This window comes from Emydura macquarii, unplaced genomic scaffold (assembly GCF_026122565.2).
Source record: "Emydura macquarii macquarii isolate MOO-44397 ecotype Brisbane River unplaced genomic scaffold, CSIRO-AGI_Emac_v2 contig_2988, whole genome shotgun sequence".
NCBI classification, from domain to species: domain Eukaryota; kingdom Metazoa; phylum Chordata; order Testudines; family Chelidae; genus Emydura; species Emydura macquarii.
Window position 1 is genome coordinate 4,756,550 of NW_027133125.1, and position 23,127 is coordinate 4,779,676.

General features: G+C 61.2%; 1 protein-coding gene across 2 annotated transcripts; it reads right to left on the minus strand.

Moving 5' to 3' along the window:
• Nucleotides 1–232: 232 nt before the first annotated feature.
• TMBIM1 (transmembrane BAX inhibitor motif containing 1) lies at nucleotides 233–22,594 on the minus strand. Of its 2 annotated transcripts, none has more exons than XM_067529446.1 (12): nucleotides 22,194–22,594; nucleotides 8,206–8,491; nucleotides 7,030–7,124; nucleotides 6,834–6,898; nucleotides 6,196–6,249; nucleotides 5,635–5,685; nucleotides 5,167–5,206; nucleotides 4,812–4,849; nucleotides 4,180–4,267; nucleotides 3,654–3,749; nucleotides 2,842–2,895; nucleotides 233–2,680 (listed from the first exon to the last, which is right to left on the minus strand). In XM_067529446.1, exons 2-12 carry the CDS (start codon nucleotides 8,453–8,455, stop codon nucleotides 2,537–2,539), a joined length of 975 nt encoding a protein of 324 aa, XP_067385547.1. In that variant the 5' UTR covers nucleotides 8,456–8,491; nucleotides 22,194–22,594; the 3' UTR covers nucleotides 233–2,536. The 2 variants fall into 2 exon arrangements, with proteins under 2 accessions (XP_067385547.1, XP_067385548.1); XM_067529447.1 differs by lacking the exon at nucleotides 22,194–22,594 and adding an exon at nucleotides 16,260–16,340.
• Nucleotides 22,595–23,127: the final 533 nt, after the last annotated feature.

Sequence of the window (23,127 nt, forward strand, 5' to 3'; positions counted from 1 at the left end):
GTGAGCCAAGCCACTAACCCAGGCAGTGCACCCGACGGTCCTTTGCATAAGAAAGCTAACCACAGCCAGCTCATTCCCCCTCCCTCAGCCAGGACAGAGCTGGGCTGGGCACAGGAGCAGCTCTGCCTCCAAGGCCGGCACCCAGGACAGGCTGTTCTCCCTTCCTAGACGTGTGGGGCGCACAGGTCTGACGGGGGTTGCACGTGAAAGGGGCAACTCCCTGACGTGTGCTGTGCTGACCTCACGACTGCCGGGAACAGCCGGATTTAAGGCACTGACTAAATAAGGCTGGACCAAGATGCTAAATTCCTGGAAGGAGCCCAAAGGGTTAATGCAAGCTTCACCCCAGTTCTCGTGCCCCCGCCCTGCCCTTCTCGCAGTTCACTGGGGATCCTGTTCTGAGCCGGCTCTTCCCAGTAGGAGTTGGGAACGGGGTCTGGTTCAGCGCTGTCCTGCAGGAACTAGAGTGCTCAACCACCCCGGTTTTGCCCCGTCCTGTAGGTGGAAGTGGGCAGAGATGCCCCCACTTAAAGCATCTATTCCAGCCTCTAGAGTGAGGGAGGGGGACTTACAACATTGCCTGAGGCCCCTGCCTGCAGCCCCTGTTCTGTTTCCTCCTGCGATAAGCGAACACCTAACACCGCGCTGGAGAGCATGAGCAATACACAGCGTGTGTTTCATTGCAGTTCCCCTTGTGCCGTTCCCTTCTCCCCACACCAAACAATATTATTTCAATGCTCTTTGGCTTTCCAGACTAGCCGAATATAGGAGATGGCAGCTCGATCAGTAACAAACCTTTGCTTAACCAAGGATAAAATACGTTGAATTAGAAACAACAAAAGTATGCAGAGAGCCCCCAGGGTCATGGCGCTGTACGTTTTGCCTCCCCAGCCTGTGACAAAGTAGATTTCCATAAGGCTAGAAGCTTAAGGCAGGGAACAGCCCCAAAGGCAAAACATTAGTGTTAGCCCTGAAGTCTGGGCTACACAACTACAGGGTGGGTGACAACCCTACTGGAATTGAAACGCCCTGATTTATTTATGGCAGATGATAAATCTCCCACCCCACTTTAAAATCAGCTCTGTGCACTGATTGCAACCCCTTCTGCTCCTCCCCACTGGCGGGCGCTCTGCGGAACAGAGGGAACATGCCCACCAAGGTTCAGAACAGAGCGAGGACCCAGCCCGTCTTTCTGCTCTCCCTGGAATGGGTTTGGATTTGATGACGGCGCTGCCCCTCTGCCTAGCATCCAACCTGGGTCGGAACAACAGTGAGCCCCAGTGGGTTGCGATTTTGACCTCAGGCAGCTCCACGTAATGGAAGTCAGCCTGCAAGTTATTTCCAAATAATGCTGCCTGCCAGGCCTGTGAGGCTTACAACGTGTGAGTTAGCGGAGCAATGCAGGGAGAAGTGAATCCATGCCCATCAGGGCTGAAGATCTCCCTCACCGCTCAATACACGGAGCGGGGATGTCCAGAAATGCCCTTTTTCAGCTCGTTCTGCACGCTGGAGCCCTGGTCTGAGCAGGCTGTGGGGGTGGTTACCTCCCTCCAGGCAGCCCCGCTCGCTCCGTTGCTGTGGGATCCCGCTTAGAGGTGCTTGTACCATTTCAAACAGAAAAATCAGCTTGTTAAGGGACCACGACAGTTACCCTCGCCTTAGCCGCCCGGGACAGGAGAATCTAGCTCTGGGCTCCGAGGGTGCCGCTGGGCCCTGGAAATGAGACCAGATGCCAGCCTGCCAGGTGAAGGAACGTTCCTCCCCGTGGGAATGCGGCAGAAGGGGCAGCTTGTCATCTGGCCGCCGCAACGGAGGGAGCCCATTGGCAAAGAACGCAGCCGAGATGACGGCAGAGGGGTGGCTGGCTTCCTCACACAGCGTGGCACGCGAGTCCTTTATTAGCCGTGAGTGCCACTGATAAAGCGGCTGTGAGGCCTGTCCCCACTCCACTCCCCCCCATATTCCCGGCACCCTTGGCAGAGGGAGGCTAATCATTTAAAAACTGTTTAAAAACGGACTCCCAAGCCCCCGACCCGGGGATCCTCTCAGCAAGGCAGGGGCTGCCCTTGGATTTCTCCCTGCGAGAGCAGACGGCTTCCAGGGGGACCTGTGCCAAGAAGATCTGGGCTCGGAAGCAGTGCCAGGGACACACCTCTGCAAGAGAGGATGCGAAGGGGGTTAACTCAGTGCACGGACACGTCCCTGGGGGCAGCGGGGGGAGAGAAGAAAGCCAGGAGGCCGCCTGAGAGCACAGAAGGCAGCAGAGCAATTAACGGGGCAGGCAGAAATCTGCTGATGCCGGCGTCATCGCTGGGCAAAGCCTCGTTCTGGGGCTTCTGCAGGGCCCGGGAGCCAGTTTCACCCGCTCCCCCTCTATGCACAGGCTATGGGAATCCCGCGCTGGGCTCCCCGGGTGCGAAGGGAAACCGGAGGCCATCGGCTTGGGGCGGGAAGGGGTGAGGGAAAGGAAGGCGGCAAGGTGTTCCGAGTGCTCCTCGCCCTGGGGCGGTTCCAGCCGGGAGCCCCGCTGGCGGCTTTAGCTGCGGCCCACAATCTGCAGCAGGAAGGTGAAGATCTGGACGATGTTCATGTAGATCTCCATGGCGCCATAGACGTACTCCTCAGGGCTGATCGTGTTCTTCCTGTTGCCCAGCAACAGCTGGGTGTTGTAAGCTAGGAACTGCGGGGGGAGCACCAGAGACAGGGCAACGGGTCAGCCTCGCCGCTTGAGATCCTCTGCCCCGCACGACTGAGCCATGCGCTGCCTCCATCCTCCCCCAGGAACGCGGCCCACGGAGACTCCCAGCTCAGTGGGGACAGCGCGCGAGCGAGGTTACTCACCAGGGTGAAGACGATTGCACCGATGGCCGCGTATAGCATGTGGAGCCATGCGATCTGCAAGGAGAAGGGGACGCACGGGGGCGGTCAGAGGACAGGGGTCTGCAACCCGCAAGCCCAGGGCTGGAGAAAAACTAGCCCAGGCTGTATATGCCAGGAATTGCTTCGTCCGGCCCTGCAATGCAGCCACCTCTGGGGAGGAGCATGACACTTGATGGCCAACAACCTAACTTTAGAGAGATGCCACCTTTGAACCAAAAGCGAGGCCACAGGCTCTCAGGATGCTTGGGATTTGCTTGTCCCCCCCACTCCCCCAAATACCATGTCTGCAGCACAGCTGCCTTTTAAAGAGAACCCTGGAGGTCAAGTCTCCTGGGCAACTTTCCCTCTGTCACCAAAACGCCCCGACACCCCGGGCAGAGTGCGAGCTGTTGCCGAGTGCAGCTGGCTCGAGGACAGAGATTTACTTCCATGCAAAATACTGACGCGGGGTCAATCTGGGAGACGAAGTTATGGTGACTCCTTTCGCCCCCTGCCCACCATCCCCGGGCAGGCAGCTGGAGGCATCCACTGAAGTGAGTGGGGATGAAATCACCCGGCTGCTGCCACTCTGGCGTGCCCTCATTAGGTTTCAGAGCCCGCCTCTCCCCTGTGTAAACGGGGCTGCTCAGCACCCGTCAGGGCTATGACTTCAGGCTCTTGGCAGACTCAGGCAGCGCAGGCAGGTCTGCAGCTACGGATGGAGCCAGCAGAGGGCAGCGCTGGTGTCATGCCCCAGCCTGGCCCGCAGCGGGTCTCCCCCGGCCCCTACTCACATATTTGAATGAGAGGACGATGGCGGTGATGATGCCCGTCACCATGACGACGATTCCCAGCACGCAGAACAGGCCGGTGCATGAGGTGAAATCCACCTGCCAGCGGGAGGGCGGTGAGGCGTTAGGGATGGGCTCATGGAGCCTGGCAGGAACGCAGCTGCCCCACGGCACCAGGCTTCCCCCGCAGGAGGCGCCGGAGCCAGGGGGACATCTGCTCCCCATAGCAGTGAGGATCAGCTGCGTTGCCGCCCCTGCAGGGTCACTGAGCCGGCTCTCTATGGCCGCCGTGTGAGATCCAGGTTCGATTCCTGCTCCGTTGGTCCCAGAGCTGGGCGGAGGCCGCGTGTGTTGTCCCCCCCCACTTCCCCCCCCAGGGGAAGGGGCTCTCTGCCACCCCCAGCACCCCACTCTGGACCATGCAGCATCTGACCCCGTGTCCAGTCCCAGCCTATGACGCAGCATCTGACACCACCCCACCTCCGGTCACTGCTGACCCCTGCTGGGCAGGGACCCCCTGGAGCCTCACCTTGGTCTGGAAGCAGAAGATGGTGACAATTATGGCCACCACAGCAGTGATCCCCATGGAGATCAGGACAGCCTTGGTGCTATACATGCTGCAAACCAGAGGTTGGGGTGTTAGTTTAAAGCCAGTCACAATTATTTCCCAATTCACCCTCCGCATGTAACGGGGGCTCAGAAATGGGGCTGGCTCCCCGGCAGCGCAATCCAGGGGGTGGCAGCCGGGTGGGGGGCCCCGTTCAGACACTGCCCTGACAGGCCCTACAGAAAAGCCATCACGGGCAGCCTGCAATTCTGCGACTCGCCCCCAGACGGTGCCTGTTTGAGTCCCGGCTCCAGAGCGACGCTAAGCAAGGGGGGATTCCTTCCAAAGCTGGAGATCCTGGTGCCACGGGGGCTGGCTTCCCTTTCCGGCAGAGCCACCGTCCCCACGCAGGGCTAGTGACCCAAACACGGCAGAGCCGGGCTGTGCGTGAAGACACCGGCTGCCTCTATTTGCCCTGTCCAGCCAGAGAAAGACATCAGCAGACACAGAGGTGCCTGGCCAGATCCTTTACCGCCTTGCCCCTGCGGGCGACAGGCGAGCTCGGGAAAGCCGGAGGAGGGAAGGGGCTCAGAGCGGGTGTCCCCAGTCGGTACCTGGCGATGGTTCCCGTCATGAACGACATGGCCAGCGTCTGCAGCAAAGAAAAGGAAAAAGTGCGATTAGCTACAGAGCCAGCCCCAGGGAGGGATCAAAGCCCTCGTGGCGGGGAGGGAACGTCTTCCCGGGGCCACGCAGAGACGGGGGGATTCAAGGCAGGAGGCACTAAGGTGCCCGTGGCCTGAGGGGTGTGTTTTAGCCACAGGTGTGACCCATGAAACACACCCACACCACCAAACCTTCCCTTTTCCGTCCCGCTCCTCCCCGTTTCACCCCTGCAGTCCCCCTCCCAGGATCACTGCCCCCCCCCCCCCCCCCCCCTGTACAACCCGGCCCCACTGCGTCACTTACGAAGATGCTCAGCAGGATGATGTTCCAGGGGAAGCGTCTCCTGAGGGAAGGCAGTGAACACAAAGGTCAGGGCACAGGTGGTCTGAGCCCAGGGCGCCGCGCTGCAGGCTGGGGGGGGGACCCGAGGGGGTCGGGGTTTCTGGGGTGAGCTCATCGTGATGTCGCCTAGGGCGAGTGCAACACATCGGCCCAATGAGATTGCAGGGCACGGGTGGGGGGACCCATGACAATCAGCCCTCCAGCTGGGGTGGGCGGCGGCCCCGGATGGACGGGACTCACCCCTGGGGCGCAGCCTTGTCTCGTCGCCCCTGGGGGATGGAGCCAGAAGCCATTTGGACCTCGACCCTCCTGCCTCAGACACTCCCCCCACCCCACCCGATTGCCAGGTGCCCAGGGGACTCTGAGCCGGAGCGTGGACTCGGAGGGGGGGGCCGCTCTCTGCTCCCCGGCGCTGATGGAGACACTCACCTGGGGCCCTTGCAGCAGGCCAGCACCAGGTAGGTGACCAGGAACACAGCGCTGGGGAGGGAAAGAGACAGACGTCGGAGCCGTTCCCTGCCTCCGCTGCCCTCCAGGAGCCAGTGACCGGTCAGAGACTCATGCAGGGCAGCAGAAGGGCTGAGGTTCATTTGTTACATTTCACGTGGTACTGCGGCAGCAGGGAAGCATTATCCCCATTGCACCATGGGGGAAACTGAGGCACGGAGCAGGGAAGCAGCTCCCCTGAGGTCAGGTGATGTGGTAGGGCCTGTATCAACAGGCTCACACTCCAACCCTGAGCCCGGGCTCCCCGTGCACCTCCGTGCCTTCCTGCTTTCGCTGATACCAACGACAGTGCCAGCCGCGCCCTCTGGCGTGGGGCCTCAGTGCCCTGTGCCACTCAGCAGGGAGCCTGGCGGGCCACTGCCAGATCTCACACGGCAGCACAAGGCCCCAGTCCTCAGGGAGGTCGGCCCCGGTCGAGCCAGGAGGGGGACTGGCGTCAGCAGCGCTGCCCCCCGGGTGCACGTAGGGCCGGGTGGTACTTACTAAGAGGCGTAGTAAATGGCAATGTTCCTCCGCACAAAGGTGTTGACTCGGGAGCTGCGCAGAGGGAGAAGAGTGTGAGATCGGCCCCTGGGTTCACCCCGGAGGCAGGGGGCCCAAGGCCCCTTCTCCTCCCCCATCCCCCATGGTTTCAACCCCCGTCCCCGGCATTCGCAGCCCGGGCCCTGGAGAACAGCAGACTGAGCAGCAGCAGGGAAGGCTGGGGAGCGAGATGCTGTCTGCCCCCGCCCCGCCCAGCGCAGACCAGCTGCGGAGTCCCCAGCCCGGGACCAAGGGCAGGTCTTATATCCTGCCCCGCTTTGTGCCTGACTCCCCGGACAGACCCGCCAGGATCCGTCCGCCCTCCTGCCAGGGCCAGGGCAGGGTCACCCCGCACAGCCCGTCCCGCAGGGCTGCTTCCAGCCCGGCTTTAAACAGCTCTGGGGTGGGGGTCTCCCCGGCCTTGTGAGACAGTGCCCATCTCCTGGAGCCCCCAGTGGGGAACGGGGCCCCGGGGGCAGCCGTCTTTGTTCCTCCGGAGGGTCCCTGAGACGTCACAGCTCCTGGGGCCCCGCGGAGCAGGGACCAGCCCCCTGGGCCGGCAGCAGCCGGGGGCTAGCAGGCGAGGGCAGGGGACTCACACGAAGGTGAAGACGGCAATGATGCCCACGGTCACCAGCAGCTGGACAGAGATGATGGTGTAGACCTGAGAGAGACGGGCACAGAGGGGTCAGCGCAGGCAGCGGCCCCGCAGGGCGCGGGCAGGGACAGAGGGGTCGGCCGCGGGCCCCCCCTGCATCCCCAGGGGCCGGGCAGCCCGGCTCCCTCCGGAGTTACCTTGCGGATGAAGGCGTGTCGCACTTTCTTGTCATCCCAGTCGCTCGATCTCAGCCCGTTGTCCTCCCCCGAGCCACCACTACCGTAACTGTCCCCTGATGGGGGGATGCACAAAAGGAGGGAGCCGTCAGCGCCCGGCCCCTGGCACGCCTGGGGGCATCGGCTTTCCCCGGGCCCCTGCTGACAGGGCTAGCGTCCGGGGGCTGCTCTGCACAAGCGTCAAGTCGTCCCCCGTCCCCCCCCCCGACCGCCTCTCCCCGGGAAGGGGCTGCCCCACGGGACGTCCCGCCCCGACGGCCCCTCGGCACCAGCCGGGGTCTCGCTGACACCCAGGCTGAGAGGGCTGGGTCCGGGCTGGAGGTGCCGGCCTGGCACGTGGCCAGGGGAGGCCGGGCGTGCGTCAGGCGCAGGGAAGTCACCGCCCGGTGGCACCGACCCTGTGGGTGGATGGAACAGACCGTTCCCCGCAGGGCAGCCCTTGTCCCCTGGATCGTCCCCCGGCCAGCTCGGGGCCTTTCCCTCTCCCAAGCCCTGCGGTTTCCGAGGCTGCCCCACGATCTCGCCAGCTCTGCGGGCCGGGGTGAGCAGATCACACCGCCACGGGCGGCAGGGCCTGGCCGGTGCCAGCTCAGCCCAGCGTGGAGGCGACGGGCCCGGAGACTGGAATAATTTGCCTCTTATCAGGACGTCTCCTCTCTATCAGATCCGGGGGAGCGACAGATCGGAACCCGACCATCCCAGGGGTCAAGGAGATCCCTCCCCTAGCCCCACACACCCACGCCAGGGTCCTGCCCAGCCTGAGACACCGTATCCATTTCCCTGCCCTGTCAGAGACCCCCCGCCCCACCATCTTCTCTGCCTTGCGTCATTCCTCACCCTCTGCCCCCACATGGGCACTGCCACCCTGACGGCCCCTCTGGCCCCATCCCCTGAGAGCAGAATCCAGCCCATTGCTGCTCTCTTGGCCCCTGGGGCGACCTGCCTCTGTGCAGAACAGGGCCCAAGAACCGCTGGAACCAGGTCCAGACCTTCGTCTCTTTCAGCCCCTGGAAGGCCCAGTGGGTTTACTCTGATCCCAGAGGCTGGTTGCTGGTCCCTGTTTGCAGCCCTCTAAGCTCCGGGGCTGCGGCACAGCGGCCCCCATAAGATGCACCCCACCGTGAATGCGCAGCTCACCTAAGTCCATCGGGAGTGCTGTCATGGGGGGCACCGGGCCAGCTGGGTAGGGGTAGCCCCCCGAGGGTGCATATCCTCCTGGCTGCGGGTAGCCCCCGGGATAGGGTGCAGGCTGCGGGTAACCCCCGGGATAGGGGGCAGGCTGCGGGTAACCCCCGGGATAGCCTCCGGGCTGCGGGTAGCCCCCGGGATGCGGAGGGTTGAGGGGGTTTTTGTCATCGTAGGGAGGGGGGGCACTGGGATACGACATGCTGATTCCAGAACGCGCCAAGCCTCTCTCGAGCACCTGGAGACAGAGGGAGAGAAAAAATCTGCCGTTACGGTCACTGCTCAATTCATGGATCCTCAGCCAAAACACACAACGCCTGGGCCATGGTGGCTCTGTGCCCTGGAGCCCCAGCTCCGTTCAGACCCACCGGGGAGAAACCCTCCTTCCAAGATCTCCAGGGTGGTATTCTTGCCTGGTCGATAAAGAATATTAATGACCCTCCAGAGAGACCCAGCGCAAGGCAGATCCCGGTAAGCACGGAGTCAGCTCAAAGGGTGGGTCTGCAAAGCCAACGATCAGCTAATTCATCCTTCCCTGGGATCCCAGACTGAGAATGTCCCCCCCTACCCCCAAGTCCTTCCGGGGTTCAGATCGAGTGATCTCTGAATGCAGGGCCAGGGCAGCAACTCGGCACCGTCACAGCCAGCGAGGAAGGACTAGGACAGACAGGACCATGGGGCCAGCTCGCAGGAACGCGTGTGTGAAAGGCCCCAAATCCCTGCCACCGGCTTCGTGTCCTGACAGGCCAGGGGCCCTTTAAACCCCGCTCCCTGCAGCAGGCTCGCGACAGCCGGACATTTTCCATAGGGGCCCGATCCTGCGGCCAGTAAAACCCAGGGGAGTCGGGCCAGCGATCAGACGGGAGCAGGAGGGGGCTCTGCCCGAAGCCGGGATCCCAGCCGGCACGTTGCAGCAGCTGTGGGAACGGGGGTGTCATTCTGCTGCATCCACCAGCCCGGAGAGCAGGCTCCGGCTCTTCCTAGATTTCATCCCACTTTGTCCCCAAGGGGCTCGCGTCGGGACAGACTCAGGGCGAGCCAGAAAGAGGCGACGGCCCATGACCGGTCAGCGAGCTGCCAAGGAGGTGGGCAGCGACCGAGGCCGCAGGCGTTTGGAGAACAAATTCTAGTCCCGATTTCTAGTAAGGGTCCGTTAAACGGGGCTAATAAACGACGGCTCAATCGTTACAGACACCAGCGGGGCAATAGGTTGCTTGTCCCCATCTGCAGCACCTTCTGATAACCACCAATGCGATTCTGACAGCTGCTCCTATGGACTGTCCCTTCACCAAGGGAACCTGAAGGGAAAGCGGGACCCAGATTCCATCCCACGATAGGCCGGGGTTTGGACACCCCCTGCCCCCATCATTCAGGGTCACATTAATTGACAATCCACTGTTGGAGCCTCCAGGAAGTTTTCCATGTCATGACTAGGTGCTGGAGGATGCGACGCCAGGGAAAATCCAGCCAGTGGCTCTCCAGCCATTCACTGCCCAGCTGGGATCCTTGAGCTGAGACAAGGGCACCGATCCGCAGCCATCACTTGGGCAGCGCTTGCCCCGACAGCCCCGGTGCCGGGTGTGTCACCGATCCAGCCATTAGCGATCTCGACAGTCCCAGCCAAAGCCAGCTCACCGCCCAGCAGCCGTGACGAGTCAGGGCACCTCCAATGAGCGAGGGAGCTCGGATGTCACAGGGCAAAGCCACGCAGTGCAGGGATCCCAGACCTGTTTGTGGCCCGGGGTGAAAGTCTAGCCTCAAGAGTCCATTGCAAAACTCACCCTGAGAGTCCTGTAGCACCTTAAAGACTAACACATTTCTGCAGGCGTCAGCTTTCCTGGGCTGCAACCTGCTTTGTCAGATGTGTCTGACTTCGATGCAGCCGGGACGGCACGGCGGGTACGGAGCAGCATGGAAGTACGTGTCACGGTCCCTGCCCCAAAGAGCTCAGAGCCCACAACACACAGGAGAGGAGTTCAGTGAAGAAAGCGAGACCAAGCTAGGGAGGAACCGGGCTTTAAAGGGGCCGCGAGGTGAACAGGCAGGAGCAGAGCGTGCGTGGCGGCACAGAGCAGCAGAAGGAGGGGTAACGAAGCGGTACGGGAGAGAGGCCTGCCTGTGCAATGCACAAGCTGTGTGTGAGCCCGTGGCGTGCTCGTGGGTGGGCCTGCAGAGGGGCTACGGGATCTACTGATGCTGCCAGCTAAGGGAGATCTCCTTTAGTTCAAGAGGCAGAGAAGAAAATTTCCATGCCAAGGAGCCGGGTTTTAGCCCCGGCTCTGGGTGCGTGTGATTTCTCCAGTCCCTGGAGCCGGACTGGTTGCAAGCAGGAGGCGGGGACTGGGAGGCTGCCACGTAACAGGCTAATTATCCCCCCGTTGCACCTCAGGGAAAGAGGAGACCTGACGCAGGCCATCAGCGCTGAGGTTAGCACCATGCCTTGGGCACAGCTTGTTATTAGAGAGCGCCACCGTAGCCAGCCTCCGCGGTGCAACGCAACACGCCCAGGGCCTTCCCCCGGCTGTCACACCCAGGCTGGGGGGACCAGGAGAGACGTGAGAGAGACACACCTATGAAAGCCGGTTGTCTGGTGGCCCCAAGCGGGTCAGAAGACCAGGGCCTGATCCTGAGCTTCCTTGTACGCCCGCACAACCCCTCCAACTTGGCTGCGCTCCTGATGCGGCCGGTGTGAGAGGAGAATCCGGCCCCACGTCTGCGCCTACACGAACCCGCTCCAGCCTGCGGATCTATTATACACAGCTGATAGTCGGGTCGTGGGGGGCACCACAGGCATTTTAACATCTGCCAACATCTTGGGCCGCGGGTGGTCCCCTGGGGACTCCTTGATGTCCTGGAGCTGCTCGGGGCTGTCTTGATTTTTAAAAAGTGTCCATTTTTTTCCTAATCCTCGTTTGGATCCTCCTCCTCCTAATCCCTGGTGGATAGAGCCTCGGACACCTGGGTTCTGTTCCCAGCTCTGTCACTGGCCTGCTGGGGGACCTTGGGCAAGTCACTCCCCCGGCCCCGTGCCTCGGTTTCCCCATCTGTGTGATCCTTTGAAAAGCGCTTTGCGCTCCACGGATGAAAAGCGCTGTATCGGAGCTAGAGATCAGCGGTTCCTTGGCACAGAGGGGTAGGTTCTTTCCAGGCACCCAAAGGGGGGCAGCTTCCTTTTAATACATTTCATGTACGTCGCACCTTTTGATTTTTAAAGAGGTTAAGGATATCTCTCCTAAACAGTCCCAGGCCTTTTACACCCCTCCCCCTCATTCTGCCCTCCCCCACGGTTTGAATATTCCTATCTGCTGAGCTCAAATGAGAATGCCGGTAGGAAACGGGCAGATGGCTGAGTGCTTAAAGGACTGGGACTCTGGCCTGGGCCAGGGGTTCCCTGTGCGGCTCCTGGAGGGAGGCCAGTCTAGTGGTTAGAGCAGGAGACCCGGTGTCAGCAGAGCCCAGCGACTGACTCACGACCTGACCGCACGCAAATCACTCCCGCTCTCCGTGCCTCAGTCTCCCCATCGTGAGAGCGGGGGATGATAAATACCTCCCTGCCACCTGGGTGGGGTTAAGTAATAGCTGAAACCTACCCCCGTCCTTCCACTGTGAGGCACCAAAGGAGAGGAAAATACTGTATCCAATTCAGGACCACCTAAGAACATCCACTCTGAAATTCCCAGCAGCAGCGATGGGGCCAGAGCAAGGCCCTTCCAGCTAGAGAAGTCCCTCCAACCGGAGCAAAGGAGAATCCCCCTTTGCCACTAGCAGTATAGGGTCTATGACACAGTCTGGCCGTTCTGATCCCAGCCAGCAGAGGGAAACGCCGATTGACACACGCGGCTTTGACACGGAGGCAAAGGGGAGCTGGCTGCCCCAGCAGGGGGTGAGCACAGGGCAATCTGATCCGCTCCTCAATGACCTCCTCAAATCACCACCCATCCTAGCGAATCTGAGCCTGAGCCACACCCGTTAGATCCTAGCGCAGAGGCGGGGGTGAAGCTGCAGGTCAGAACAATGGGGAGGCTGATCAGAAAGGAAAGGAAGGAAGCAGTTGTTCTCAGGGAGACCCTGCCAGATGTCTGGGCTTTGGAGAGGTAGGGGAACACGAGGCCCACAAGCCCCAGGCCGAGGTTTCCAGCACATCCGGCTGCAAGCGTCCCAGGTACAACAGGACAGGCCCCACTCAGCTGCCACAGCTCTGCTCCCTGAGAGGTTCAACCTTTGGTTCTTTTATTTAGCAGCCCATCTAGAGAAGCACCCGCAATCCACAGAGCAAGCTGCCAGGGGCTTCAGCGGGTGCCCAGATTTCGCAGCGGCAGGGCCATCTAAGTGCCTAGCGAGAGGCTCGGCAGGCCAGTGAAAATAAAGCCGGTCAGTTTCACTTTTCTTCCTGATCAGTTTCACTTGGCCCTCCCAGGTCCCAGCCAAACCCTGTAGGGCCAGGCTGCAAACTGGGCAAGGCAGAGAGGATCTGCTGCTTCCTCAGATGACACAGACTGGGCGCTAACCCATGGTCTTGTTGCGTACTTCTCAACTTCCCCCTATTTCCCTCTCTGCCTGGTCAGATGGCAGGCCAGCCTAGGACTGTCAGTTCCCTGTGGCAATCCCCGCTGCTTGACCTTTGTCTCCCCTCTCCCTGGCTGGGTAAAAAGGCCTCAGCGAGTAAAATGAAATCAAGATGGAAAATCAGGCTAGGAAGAGCCATCGCCCAGGGGAAGGGGTGGGAGCCTGGCGGCCGGGGATTTTTACAGTTAGTCTAAACAAAACACCAGGAAACGAACGATCTCGTGCTGGGTGGGACGAGTTCACGTGAGCGAGCCTGAAGCAGAGACAGGATGGGAGCAGACCCCAGACCTGATGCCTGCTCTGGGGCTTAGCCACAGGCCGTGCTGCTTCCTCCCTAATGACGTAACAGGCCAGTGCTGTGCTTGATCTGCTCTGATCCAAAGCAAGACCCGGAATGAAAAGGTCAAGAAATCCAGCAGGCGCCTTGACAGACTGAACAATTACAGAGCTGAAAGCAAAAGTGGAAAATTCAAGGGGGGTGTTGATCAGATAGTGAGAAACATCCACAATCCCTGGGTGATGGGACAGCTTGCGACAGAGACCCTGGGGAGGGGAGGGCTGGTTTAACACACCTTGCTGGGGCCGGGGGGACCTTACCGTGGGGATCGATCCTGAGCCCAGAAAGGATGCATTGGGAGCTAAGGTCCTGCAAGGAGCTGAGAGTCACTGATGACCTGGGTTTGCCTCTGTCCCCTGCAAACCTGCAGCCCCGTCTCTTCCCAATCTCAGAAACACCAAGCCGTGAACCGGAGGGAGGGTACTGGCTAGGATCACAATGGCACGTAGACGGCTAAATCTGGGTTCAGGCACATAAGTCCCAGTTTTAGGCTGTAGGTGTCTAAAGTCACATGGTGCCTCAATTTTGGGGGTGAAAGTTCCCTAGATCCTTAACTTTCTGCCTTGGGGCGTGCGCACTGCCGCCTCCCTCTCGGCATCTGGCCAGGAGCAAACCACAGCCCGGAGGAAGACGGCAGGCGTGCTCGGAGGCCACCTACCGGATTGGGTCCCTTTCCAAAGCCAGCCGGAGGAGGCGGAACGGCAAGCGGCCCATCTTATAACTTTCCGCCTAGTGGTTAGAGCGCTCGCCTGGGGCGTGGGAGTCCCAACCTCAGTGCCCGCCTCTGCCGGAGGGGGAGAAAGCACTTGAAGAGGGGTCTGTGCCCCCTAGCTATGGGACAGTCTGAAGTGGGGTGGAGGCTGTTCCACTGGGTCTAAGCTTCCCCACCCCCAAGCGATCGCCAGTCGCCCTGGCCCCGTGACCCTTTAGGTATCTTGCCCCGTTCATTGTTTGTGAAGCCCAGTGCTGATCCTGTGATTTTCTCGCTGGGCATCAGCGTCTCCTCCGTGACTCTCCCCCTTCGCCTTATGGGATTGCGTTATCATGTATAACCCCTTCCCGCCAGGGCCCCCCGCGGCCTCTGGGAACAACAGCCCCACCCTGGGAGTGGCAGGTGCAGGAGGCTGGCACAAGGGGGATCTTTGCCCCATGCGTTTCCAGTGATGCTCCCTGCTATGGGTTGCCCCCTGGGCCGGGGGGGGAGCCGGAGAATAACCTGGGGAGGGCCTGACACTGCATCTGGACGCTGCTTCCCATGTCACCAGCTTCTCTCCCCCCCGCCCAGGCATCCTCCGGCAGGGACGGAACTAAACCAGCCGGACTGGTTTGCTGCCAGAGATGCCCTCTCCTGACAGGCCGGCATGCCGGCATTCCTCGTGTGTCCGTGACGCAATTGCCTGGCAACCACGGGGAAACCCAGGCCCCTGCCCAGCTCTCTGTGTGCCGCGCGCTGGATGACGCCAGTCCCACCCCCCTCAAGGCCTCCTGGCTACGGACTCACCGGCCTGGGGCGCAGGGGCAGTCACCTTGCTGGCCTGGGCGAGGTCTATTCCTGGCTCTTCCAGGAACGCCTCTCCGCATGCCCCTCTCCTGACTCATACTCCAGGCACTTTGAGGCACCACTCACAGCGCGGCGAGAGGCCTGGTGCAGCTGCTCCCAACCTGTCACCTTCCCAGGAGGCCCCCAGCACCCTGCTGGGTCTGGGCGGCTCTGAGGATCGTGCGTGAGCAGCCACAGATCGGACCAAGAGTGAGAAGAGAGAGCTGCAGGGTACCCGCAGCAACGCACCCAGGGGTCAGCAGCATTCAGGGGGGGTGGCAGCTGGCAGAGACAGATTCCCGCCCCCCCTTCCCACTCAGGCTTTAACCCATGTCCCCCCTATCCCCCAGCCTCTCGCTGCCTTGACTCTTCTCTATCTCTAGCCAGACCCTCAGTGCCACGCCCCCGGCAGCAGAGCGGGGCTCGTCGCTGTCCTTTAGACAGCCTTAGCCACCAGGGCCAGGCTGCTCTGCGGCGCTTGACAGCTCATTCCAGGGCTTTATCGGTGTGCTCCTTACACAGCGCAGCCAGCGCCTGCACACATTGCTACCTACCCTCCTGATCGCCCCAGCCTTTGCCCTGTTACCCCCGCTCTCGCTGCCCCCTCCTATTCTCCTGTCAGTCTCTTTCGCATCTCCATCTCCACATGCCCTGGCGGACTTTGCTGTTCTCCCGCCCGTCCCGTGATCTCTGGTTTCCCCAGCCTGCTCTTGTCTTTCCCCTATCATCTGCTCACCGGACACCGCCAGGCTGCCCCGTTCCTTCCCAACAGAGACGTCCCATCCCCACCAGTCCCTCTCTGACCAACACGGGGGCAGCGCGTGGAAGAGATTGCTCCCCCAGCCTCCCCGCGATCATGCGTCGAGCGGGAGGTGCTTTTTTCCGACGCCAGCTCCACCAGCTTCCAGAAATAATTATAGCACCGACCCTCGCCCTCCAGCTGGTTCATCCATCCAATCCTAGCCAGCAGCCTCCCCCGCCGGGTGGCGTAGCTCAGCCACAATCCGACCGGGCAGCGGTAACAGCCCAGGTGGCCCAGCAGAACCCGCCTGGGACAGGAGCTGGGGTCCGGCTGGGAGATTCTGGCCCAGAGGAGGCAGCGACAGCCAGACAGCCCAGGTCTTGCGAGTCCTGAGACGACTCCTTCCCTCTCTCCCCCTCCCCCACAGCTGGAACACATCTGCCCCTCTCCCCCCTCACCCCCGCCCGGCCTCCTGGCGGCTCTTGGGGGGGAGGAAGTGGATTCCAGACCCGAGCTCTGTGCAACAGTGCGGCACGGTCGGGGCTTCAGGAACACGAGCTAAAACGAACTGTCCCTGCTGCCCCCTTCCAGGCTGGGTAGGACCAACGGCCCCACGCTCCAGCTTCTCTCTCGTGTCTAGAGAACAACTTCCTGCCCATCCTGGGCCAACCAGCTCTCCTCTCTGACCTGTCACCTGCTGCACTGGGCCACGCTACAGCCCAGGCCAGGAGCGCTAGTGACCTGGGGACTTACCCTCCCGCACGCCTCAGACTGGGCTTTCCTGCTCTCCTGGCCTTCGCTAATCGCGCCCGCCAACTCACCGAGTCCCGGTCCTTGGCAGCCGGCTGGTCAGCGTGGATTCTGCTGGGCAATAATCCCGCTCACGGGCAACCAGCCTCTCCACACAGCAGGGAAAAAAAAACCAGCACCAGGGAGCAGCCGGGCACAACTGGGTCTCGGATAAGCACCTCTGAACAAACACGCCCCCCTGCAGCTGGCCTCTGCTAGCTTCCGTGGCCCAGAACGCAGTGAGCGCCGCTAGCAGGCTCACCAGCCAGTTAAAGGGGTGCTGTCCTCTGCGCCGCGCAGCCCGTTACAGCTCGCTGTGCCGCCCACTCCGGCTGCGCGCACAGGATTTCCTCTCTCGCTTCGGGGCTCGTCCCTGGCTCTGCTGCAAGTTGATGGGATGACGCAGCAGAGAGACGTCAGCTGCCAGCCACACGGTCCCTGGGCAGCGCTGACAACACATGGGCCCAAGGAGACAAGGCACCCCAGGCTCCCCCATCTGAGACCGGAGCCCAGGGCAACCTTCCCCCAAGCAGCTGCTGAGTCTGGGGAGCTGAAGTTAACCCTCAGGAGCAGGCAGGCCATCATAGCTGGGTCTGCTCTGTCGGCTAGCCAAGCACCATAAGTTCAACCGTCCCAGGCACCTGGCCTGGTTGATTTGCATGGCAATGGGGCTGAGTTGCTTTGCAGCTGATTTGCAAACACTGCCAGTTAGCTGGCCCTCGGGACGACGCGGATGGGGAACAAAAACCAGCCACAGCATTTCCTCCTGGCCTCTAGCACAAGATCAGCCGACACCCCCTGCAACGTAGATCCCTACGCACGTTGACGGTCCCCATGCCGGGACGTCTCTGCCACCTGCTCGCCCGCTCTCTGTAAGCCAACCCTCCTCCGCCATGCTTCTGACGTAGGATCCCCCTTTGACAAGCCCCCTTGCCACTCTGTGCCTCAGTTTCCCTGTCACGGCCGGGGGATAATGATATCGATCCAGCTCGAAGGGGGGGTCACGCGGTTGAATTAATCAAAGGGGCGTCGTCGGGTTAACACAGACGGGCTTGATTCTGGCCGCAGGACCCCGCCGGCTCCAGCGGAGCCATTCCCGATTTAAACCCGAGTCCAGGGTAGAAACACACAAACGTCCCGGCCTCCGTCACTAAGGACGTCGCCGGTTACGAGGAATGAACGGGCATAAATCGGCGCAGCGCCACAGTGGCACCATCTCAGGGGTCCATCTACAACACAGCCACGCTCGTCTCCCCCGGCTGAAGATCGGCTCCAAAGCAATCTGCCTGCCTCCTCTCCCTGGATGCTGCGTGGCTCTCTCCCTGCACCGCCCGCCGCTCGGGCAATGGAAATGGAGTGAGTTTCCTGGTCCAGTCCTCCTGCCCAGGGCTACGGAGCCTGATCCTGCTCCGCACTGTTATTCACCCGCTGTGCAAAGCCGGCACCAAGCAGCACCCTGCCCCTCTGGACTTTGCACTGGTGTCATTGGCGACACGAGTTGCCAGGCAGCAGAAGGAGGCTGTCACTGGGGCATGCTGAAATCCCAGCCGGTCACTGCCGTTCAAAGGAGGCAACGGTTTTGCTGACGCTGGGCCGTGGGGGGGAGGAACCTTTTCAGCTGAGCAATTGATCACATACCCCTGGGGCCTAGAGTTATCCTGAAAACACTTGTGCTTAGGAGACTGGCTCAGAGCTGAGGTCCAGCTAGCCCAGAAGCCTGGCTCTGTGGCTGGTACCCTTCGGGTTCCGGGACGTGGGTGGGCACAAGCCCCTCCCCCCAGCCCAAGGGGAGGAGATACAGAGCCCGGGACTCAACGGATTAGGGACCGGAACAGGCGTGAAGGTCCAAGGGCTAAATGGAGGGAATCTCAGTGGCTGGTCCCAGGAAGGCGTAAGAGCTCCACGGCAACAGATGTGGGATAATCTGCCCCTCACATACGCCGTCCGGATTTCCAATGGTTAGAGACTGGCTCAAACCCTGACGCAGGCGGTTTAATACCCTGCCACAATTTACCCTGGCATGGGTTATTTTAACGGGATAGTCTTTGTGTCCATATAAAGGTCCTATCCCTTTTTTACATCTTGTGACGCTCTTGGCCTCCGCAGCTTCCTGTGGCAGAGAGTTCCACAGGCCAATTACACGCTGCTTTTCAAAGTGTTTCCTTCTTTCCGTTTGGAATTCGCCACCTTTTCGTTTCATTGCCTGTCCCTGGCTCTTGTGTTAGGGGAGAACAGACGCTCCCCCCGCTGCTTTCTCTGCCCCAGTCACTATTTGAACAGGGTTATCCTTTTTAATGTAACAGTCCCAGTCTTTCGAATCGCTCTGCCTACCAAAGCTTTTCCAAGCCTGGATCCTTCTCCGCGCCCTCCCCTGAGCCCTTCTCCTTCCCCTAGCCTGAGTTCGAAGGCTTGCCCTATGCACCATACAGGTGAGAACACACCCTTGATTTATCAGGCATTAGAACGTTCTCCATATGAATCACCGGGCCGTTCCACAGCCAGCTCAAATGGATAATAATGAGAACTGCTAATAAACTAAACTCTGCATTGTAGGTCCCAGGATATCAGAGAGATACGGTGGGTGAGGTCATCTTTTATTTTATAACGGAAGTTGGTCCAATAAACGATATTGCCTCGCCCACCTTTCTCTCCCTAATAAACTCTCTGACAGTGTCCATTTAATAGCTGGGAAGTGCTGTTTAATCCTCGAAAGGCGCTATAGAGAAGTGATTTTTTATTGTTATTATTAACTTAAGAACCTACGAACGGCCATGCTGGGTCAGACCAATGGTCCATCCAGCCCAGTGTCCTGTCCTCCGACAGCGGGAATGAACAGAACGGGGCAATTAGTGAGAACGCCGTCCCCCGGCAGTCACCCAGTCCCAGCTTTCGGAGGTGTAAGGACATCTGAAGCGTTGCATCCCTGACCACCCTGTCTCGCAGCCATCGCTGGACCTGTCCTCTGGGAACGTATCTGTTCTTTTTCGAACCCAGTTATAGTCACAGCGTCCCCTGGCAACGAGCATCACAGGCTGACCGCGCGCTGTCCGAAGAAAGATTGCCTTAAACCTGCTGCCTGTTCCTTTCATTGGGTGACCCCCCTTTCTTGTGTTACGTGGAGGGGTCAGTAACGCTTCCCTAGGCACTTTCTCCACACCAGTCACGGCTGTATAGACCTCTGTCCTGGTCCCCCTTCGTTGTCTCTTTTCCAAGCTAAACAGTGTCTACGGACAGGGCGACTGGGCCTTTAACGGGAGGTGTTCTTGCCCTCCCAGCTGAGACTGATCAGCTGCAGTTCAGGTGAGTATAAAAGCCAGGGAGGGGGCCAGCTGTGGGGGGAGTTCCTAGGAGCAGGCAAGTTTTGTGGTGAGGCTGGGATGGGGAGCAGGGCAGGTGGGTGGCGGCTGTTGGATGCTCTGGACAGACTAGGTGAGTGGCTGGTAGACTGGGAGCCTGTGGGAAATCGAGGGACCCCGGCAGAAAACCCTGGCTTAGCCGGGGCAGGGGGTGATTGTGCTGAACGGGTTCTAAGTTGGAAGAAACCAAGCTGAAGCCCTGAGAAAAAGGGCCTGAAACAGACGTGGGTGTGTAACAGACACTGGTTCCTTCCTGCGCTGGAAAGACAGGCCTGCAGACCCAGCTGAGATCAGGACCTCCAGGGAGACGCGCAGATCCAGTGGGTCTGTCTATGCCGGAGCTGGGGTGTCACTTCAGCTCCGATGTACCTGCGCTAGCTGGGCTGGAGCTGATGCACTAAAGATCGCCGGGTAGCCAGGCGGGGACGGGCTGTCGGCCAGAGTACGTGCCTAGGGTTTCCTACCTAGTGCATCCCGCGAGCTGCAGCTGTGCGTCTGTCGCTCGGGCGCTAGCGTGGGGCTGTCTCCTGTCCCTTAGCAAGCACTCCCCCAAAGGGCTTCGACAAGACCGGCCAGGGGTGGGGATATAAAAGCAGCATGGATGCTGGGCTGCAAATGTACGGCCAGTTGCACGGAGGTTTAAAACTGATCCATTATAAGAAGCAGCGTTAATGAGGCTCGCTTAGTCCCGACGATCTGGTTTTACAGAGCAAAATGCGGCTTGGCTGAGGGGTGAGTTGGGCGTGTGCAGAACTCCCAGCTCTGGGAATCTGCGTGCTCCAGGGCGCTCACACACCCAGCCTAGAAAAATACAAACAAGGGAAGAGTGAGTCATGCCGAGGTGGGCCTGCTCCAGCTGCTCCAGGAGGAAAGCCGTGCTGGGCACGCGCTGGAGAGCCCAACACACTCAATAAAGCAAGGAGCAGCAGCAGCGTCTGACCAAGGTGCAACCCGGCTAACCTGCACACGGCTGAGCCTCCTCCCACTCGCTGCGGAGTGACTCTGGAGTGACTCCACTGCACTCCCCGTGCTTCCACGGGGGTGGGAGACAGGGGAAGCGGACCGAGGGAGCAGGCAAAGCCAGAAGTTTAGGGGCAGCTGACTGCCACTCCTAAGGCCAATGTCTGGCTCGAGGGCGACGGGCGCCCCCGACACGCCTTGGCTGAGAGGAGCACTCACAGGGGGTTACGGCACAACCGCCAGGCTGGGAACAGAGGGTGGGCCTGGGCCTTCCCCGTGTGGCTGATGTGGGCCTCTGGGGCTGGGGCGCAGGGAAACCTCTCTCAGCGGAAGAGGAAGAGCAGCTTCCTCAGGGGACCAGCCCAGCCCCACCCTTCTCCCAGGCCTCTGACTCTTCGGCCCCCACGCTGTGATAAGCACCCCCAGATACGCGGACGCTGTAACTGCAGGAGGCCCTTCTCCAGCTGTCCACAGCCCAGGGCTGGGATAGCAGGGGCCGCGGCAGAGCTGTGTATGGGGAGCACCCAGGGCTGGGATAGCAGGGGGCTGGGCAGTGGTGTACCGTGGGTCTCCGGTGCCAGGGGGCCATATTTACATTGGCAACCCCCCCAGTCAGTGGCAGCCCCCTGCAGGGGAGGGTCTGTGGACCTCTTTCCCTGCTCTCCCCCTGCTATGGGGGTGGCGGGGGCTGCCTGGAGGTGCAGGGGGGCATGATGGGCTCTGGTCCCCGCAGCTCCCTCTTTGCACCCAGCGCAGGGGCGGAGGGACTAGGAGGACGCCCTGGCTGCCTGTGATGGAGGGGGGATTGAAGCCCTCTGTCCTCCCCGAAACACAAACTGCTCCAAGTCCCTGAGCCCTCCCGGCTCAGCTCCAGCTGCCGGCACCTGTGCAACCAGGAGCCTGACCCCACCAGAGCCAAAAAACAGCAGGCGCTGTGCCAGGAAGGAGACGGGCCGGCCCCTGTGTCACACCCCCGCCTCCTGGAGGGGTCCAGGCAGCTCCTTGCCCAGGAGCTGGGCTCCAGTCCAGACCCTGGGGCACGACCGCCCGCCCATCTCCTCCCCTGCCGCCTTCCCAGGGGAGTTTCCCCTCCACCAGGTCAATATCACACCTAGCAACTGTCCCCCACGCAGCAGCCTGGGACTAGGCGGGCGCCCTCCGGCCGCGCTAGAAGAGGAAGGCTGGGTGCCAGCTACGTGCCAAGCGGCTTGGCCGGCCGCCGCCTGCCTTCTCTCTGAAAACACCACACGGCGCGAAGGGAGGCCTGGACGCCAGAGAAGTTGTGAGTGGATTCCGCACCTGAACCCGGAGCCCCAGGCCTTTCCTCTGCCCAGAAACCCATGGCCAGGGTGGGGGGAAAGCCGAGTCGAGTGAAATGGGCACGAAGCAGAGCGAGGAGGTTGCCGGGCTGGGCTTGGCATCTGTGGCGTGCCAGGGTCCCTGTCTGCCAGCTGTGCCCTGCCTTCCCACCCAGCTTCATTCCTAGGCAGGGCAGGAGCTGGGCAGCAGCCAGACGGCTTCCCAGGTCAGCCCTGCTCTTTGTGGGGAGGGGAGAGGGGGTGAGAAAAGTTCCCAGCCCTCGCCCGCCTCCTCCAGCCCCTGCAATCGGTCCCTGGGGCTGTGCCCAGGTGGGAAAAGCCAGCTCCTTACCTGGGGTCTAGGCCTCTCTGGTGTGTCTCTCTCCCCAGCAGCAGGGTGGGAGCTTGTTTGTGTGTCAGCCTGTCTGTCTCCTCCCTGGAGTTCCCAGCAGCTGCTTCGCAACCGGAGAAGGCAGGGAGGATCCTGGCAGGCAACTCCTCCTCCTCCAGCGGCTGTGTAACCCGCTCCTCTCCGGGGCCAGTGCACAGCATGGCCAGGAGGTGTGCAGCTGCTAATGCACCCGGTCCCTGCACCCCAGGGCCCCGGCCATTGCCAGGGACAGAGGCAGGGCTCCGGACAAGCTCCTGGCAGCAGGTGTGGCCTGGCTGTTCATCGTCCTGAGCCCCCCGCTTCCCCAGCCCCCCGGAACCCGCCAGCCTTGTGCCCTCAGAGATGGGCGTGCCGGCGCCCTGCATCGCCCTGGGCTGTTTGGCCCGAAGATGGGGCTTTGGACCCCTCGCACCGAGCCCCTCCAGCGGGTGACGGGAGGAAACCCCAGCAGAGCCGAGTGTGGGGCCCGCTCTGTTGGGGGGGGGAGCTCCAAAGGAGTCGGGGCCTGCAGCTGGAGGGGGGCCGGGGTGGGGTGGCGGGAGGATGCTTTTCATGACATCTCCCCCCAACACCTGCCTGCACCTCATCGTGATCTGGTTTGATCCCTGCTGCTGACAACTCCCCTGGAGCAAAGGGGTGTGTTGGCTTAGCAGGGCTCCTTCCTGCTCCTGGCTGGGGAAACACCTCTGCCCCACGGCGGCATCTGCAAAGAGGCAGGGAGGCCAGTGGGTCTAGAGATCAGTGTCTGGGGGGTCGCTCCAGGACAGGGACAAGCCCTTCTCCCCCCACTCCTCCGGGACGAGCAGGTGCCCGCTCTGCCAGGGGACCCTGACGGGGATCTGTGCAGGTTTCTCTGCCCACAGGGGGAGCCATGGGAGGCCAGCTCAGTGCAGAG

Coding starts and splice junctions, on each gene's coding strand:
- TMBIM1 (XM_067529446.1), bottom strand. CDS start 8,455: ATGTCGTATCCCAGTGCCCCCCCTCCCTACGATGACAAAAACCCCCTC. Junction 4,268..4,811: donor ATGACGGGAACCATCGCCAG/GTACCGACTGGG, acceptor TCTGGTTTGCAG/CATGTATAGCACCAAGGCTG. Junction 2,896..3,653: donor TCGTCCTCTCATTCAAATAT/GTGAGTAGGGGC, acceptor TTCTCCTTGCAG/ATCGCATGGCTCCACATGCT.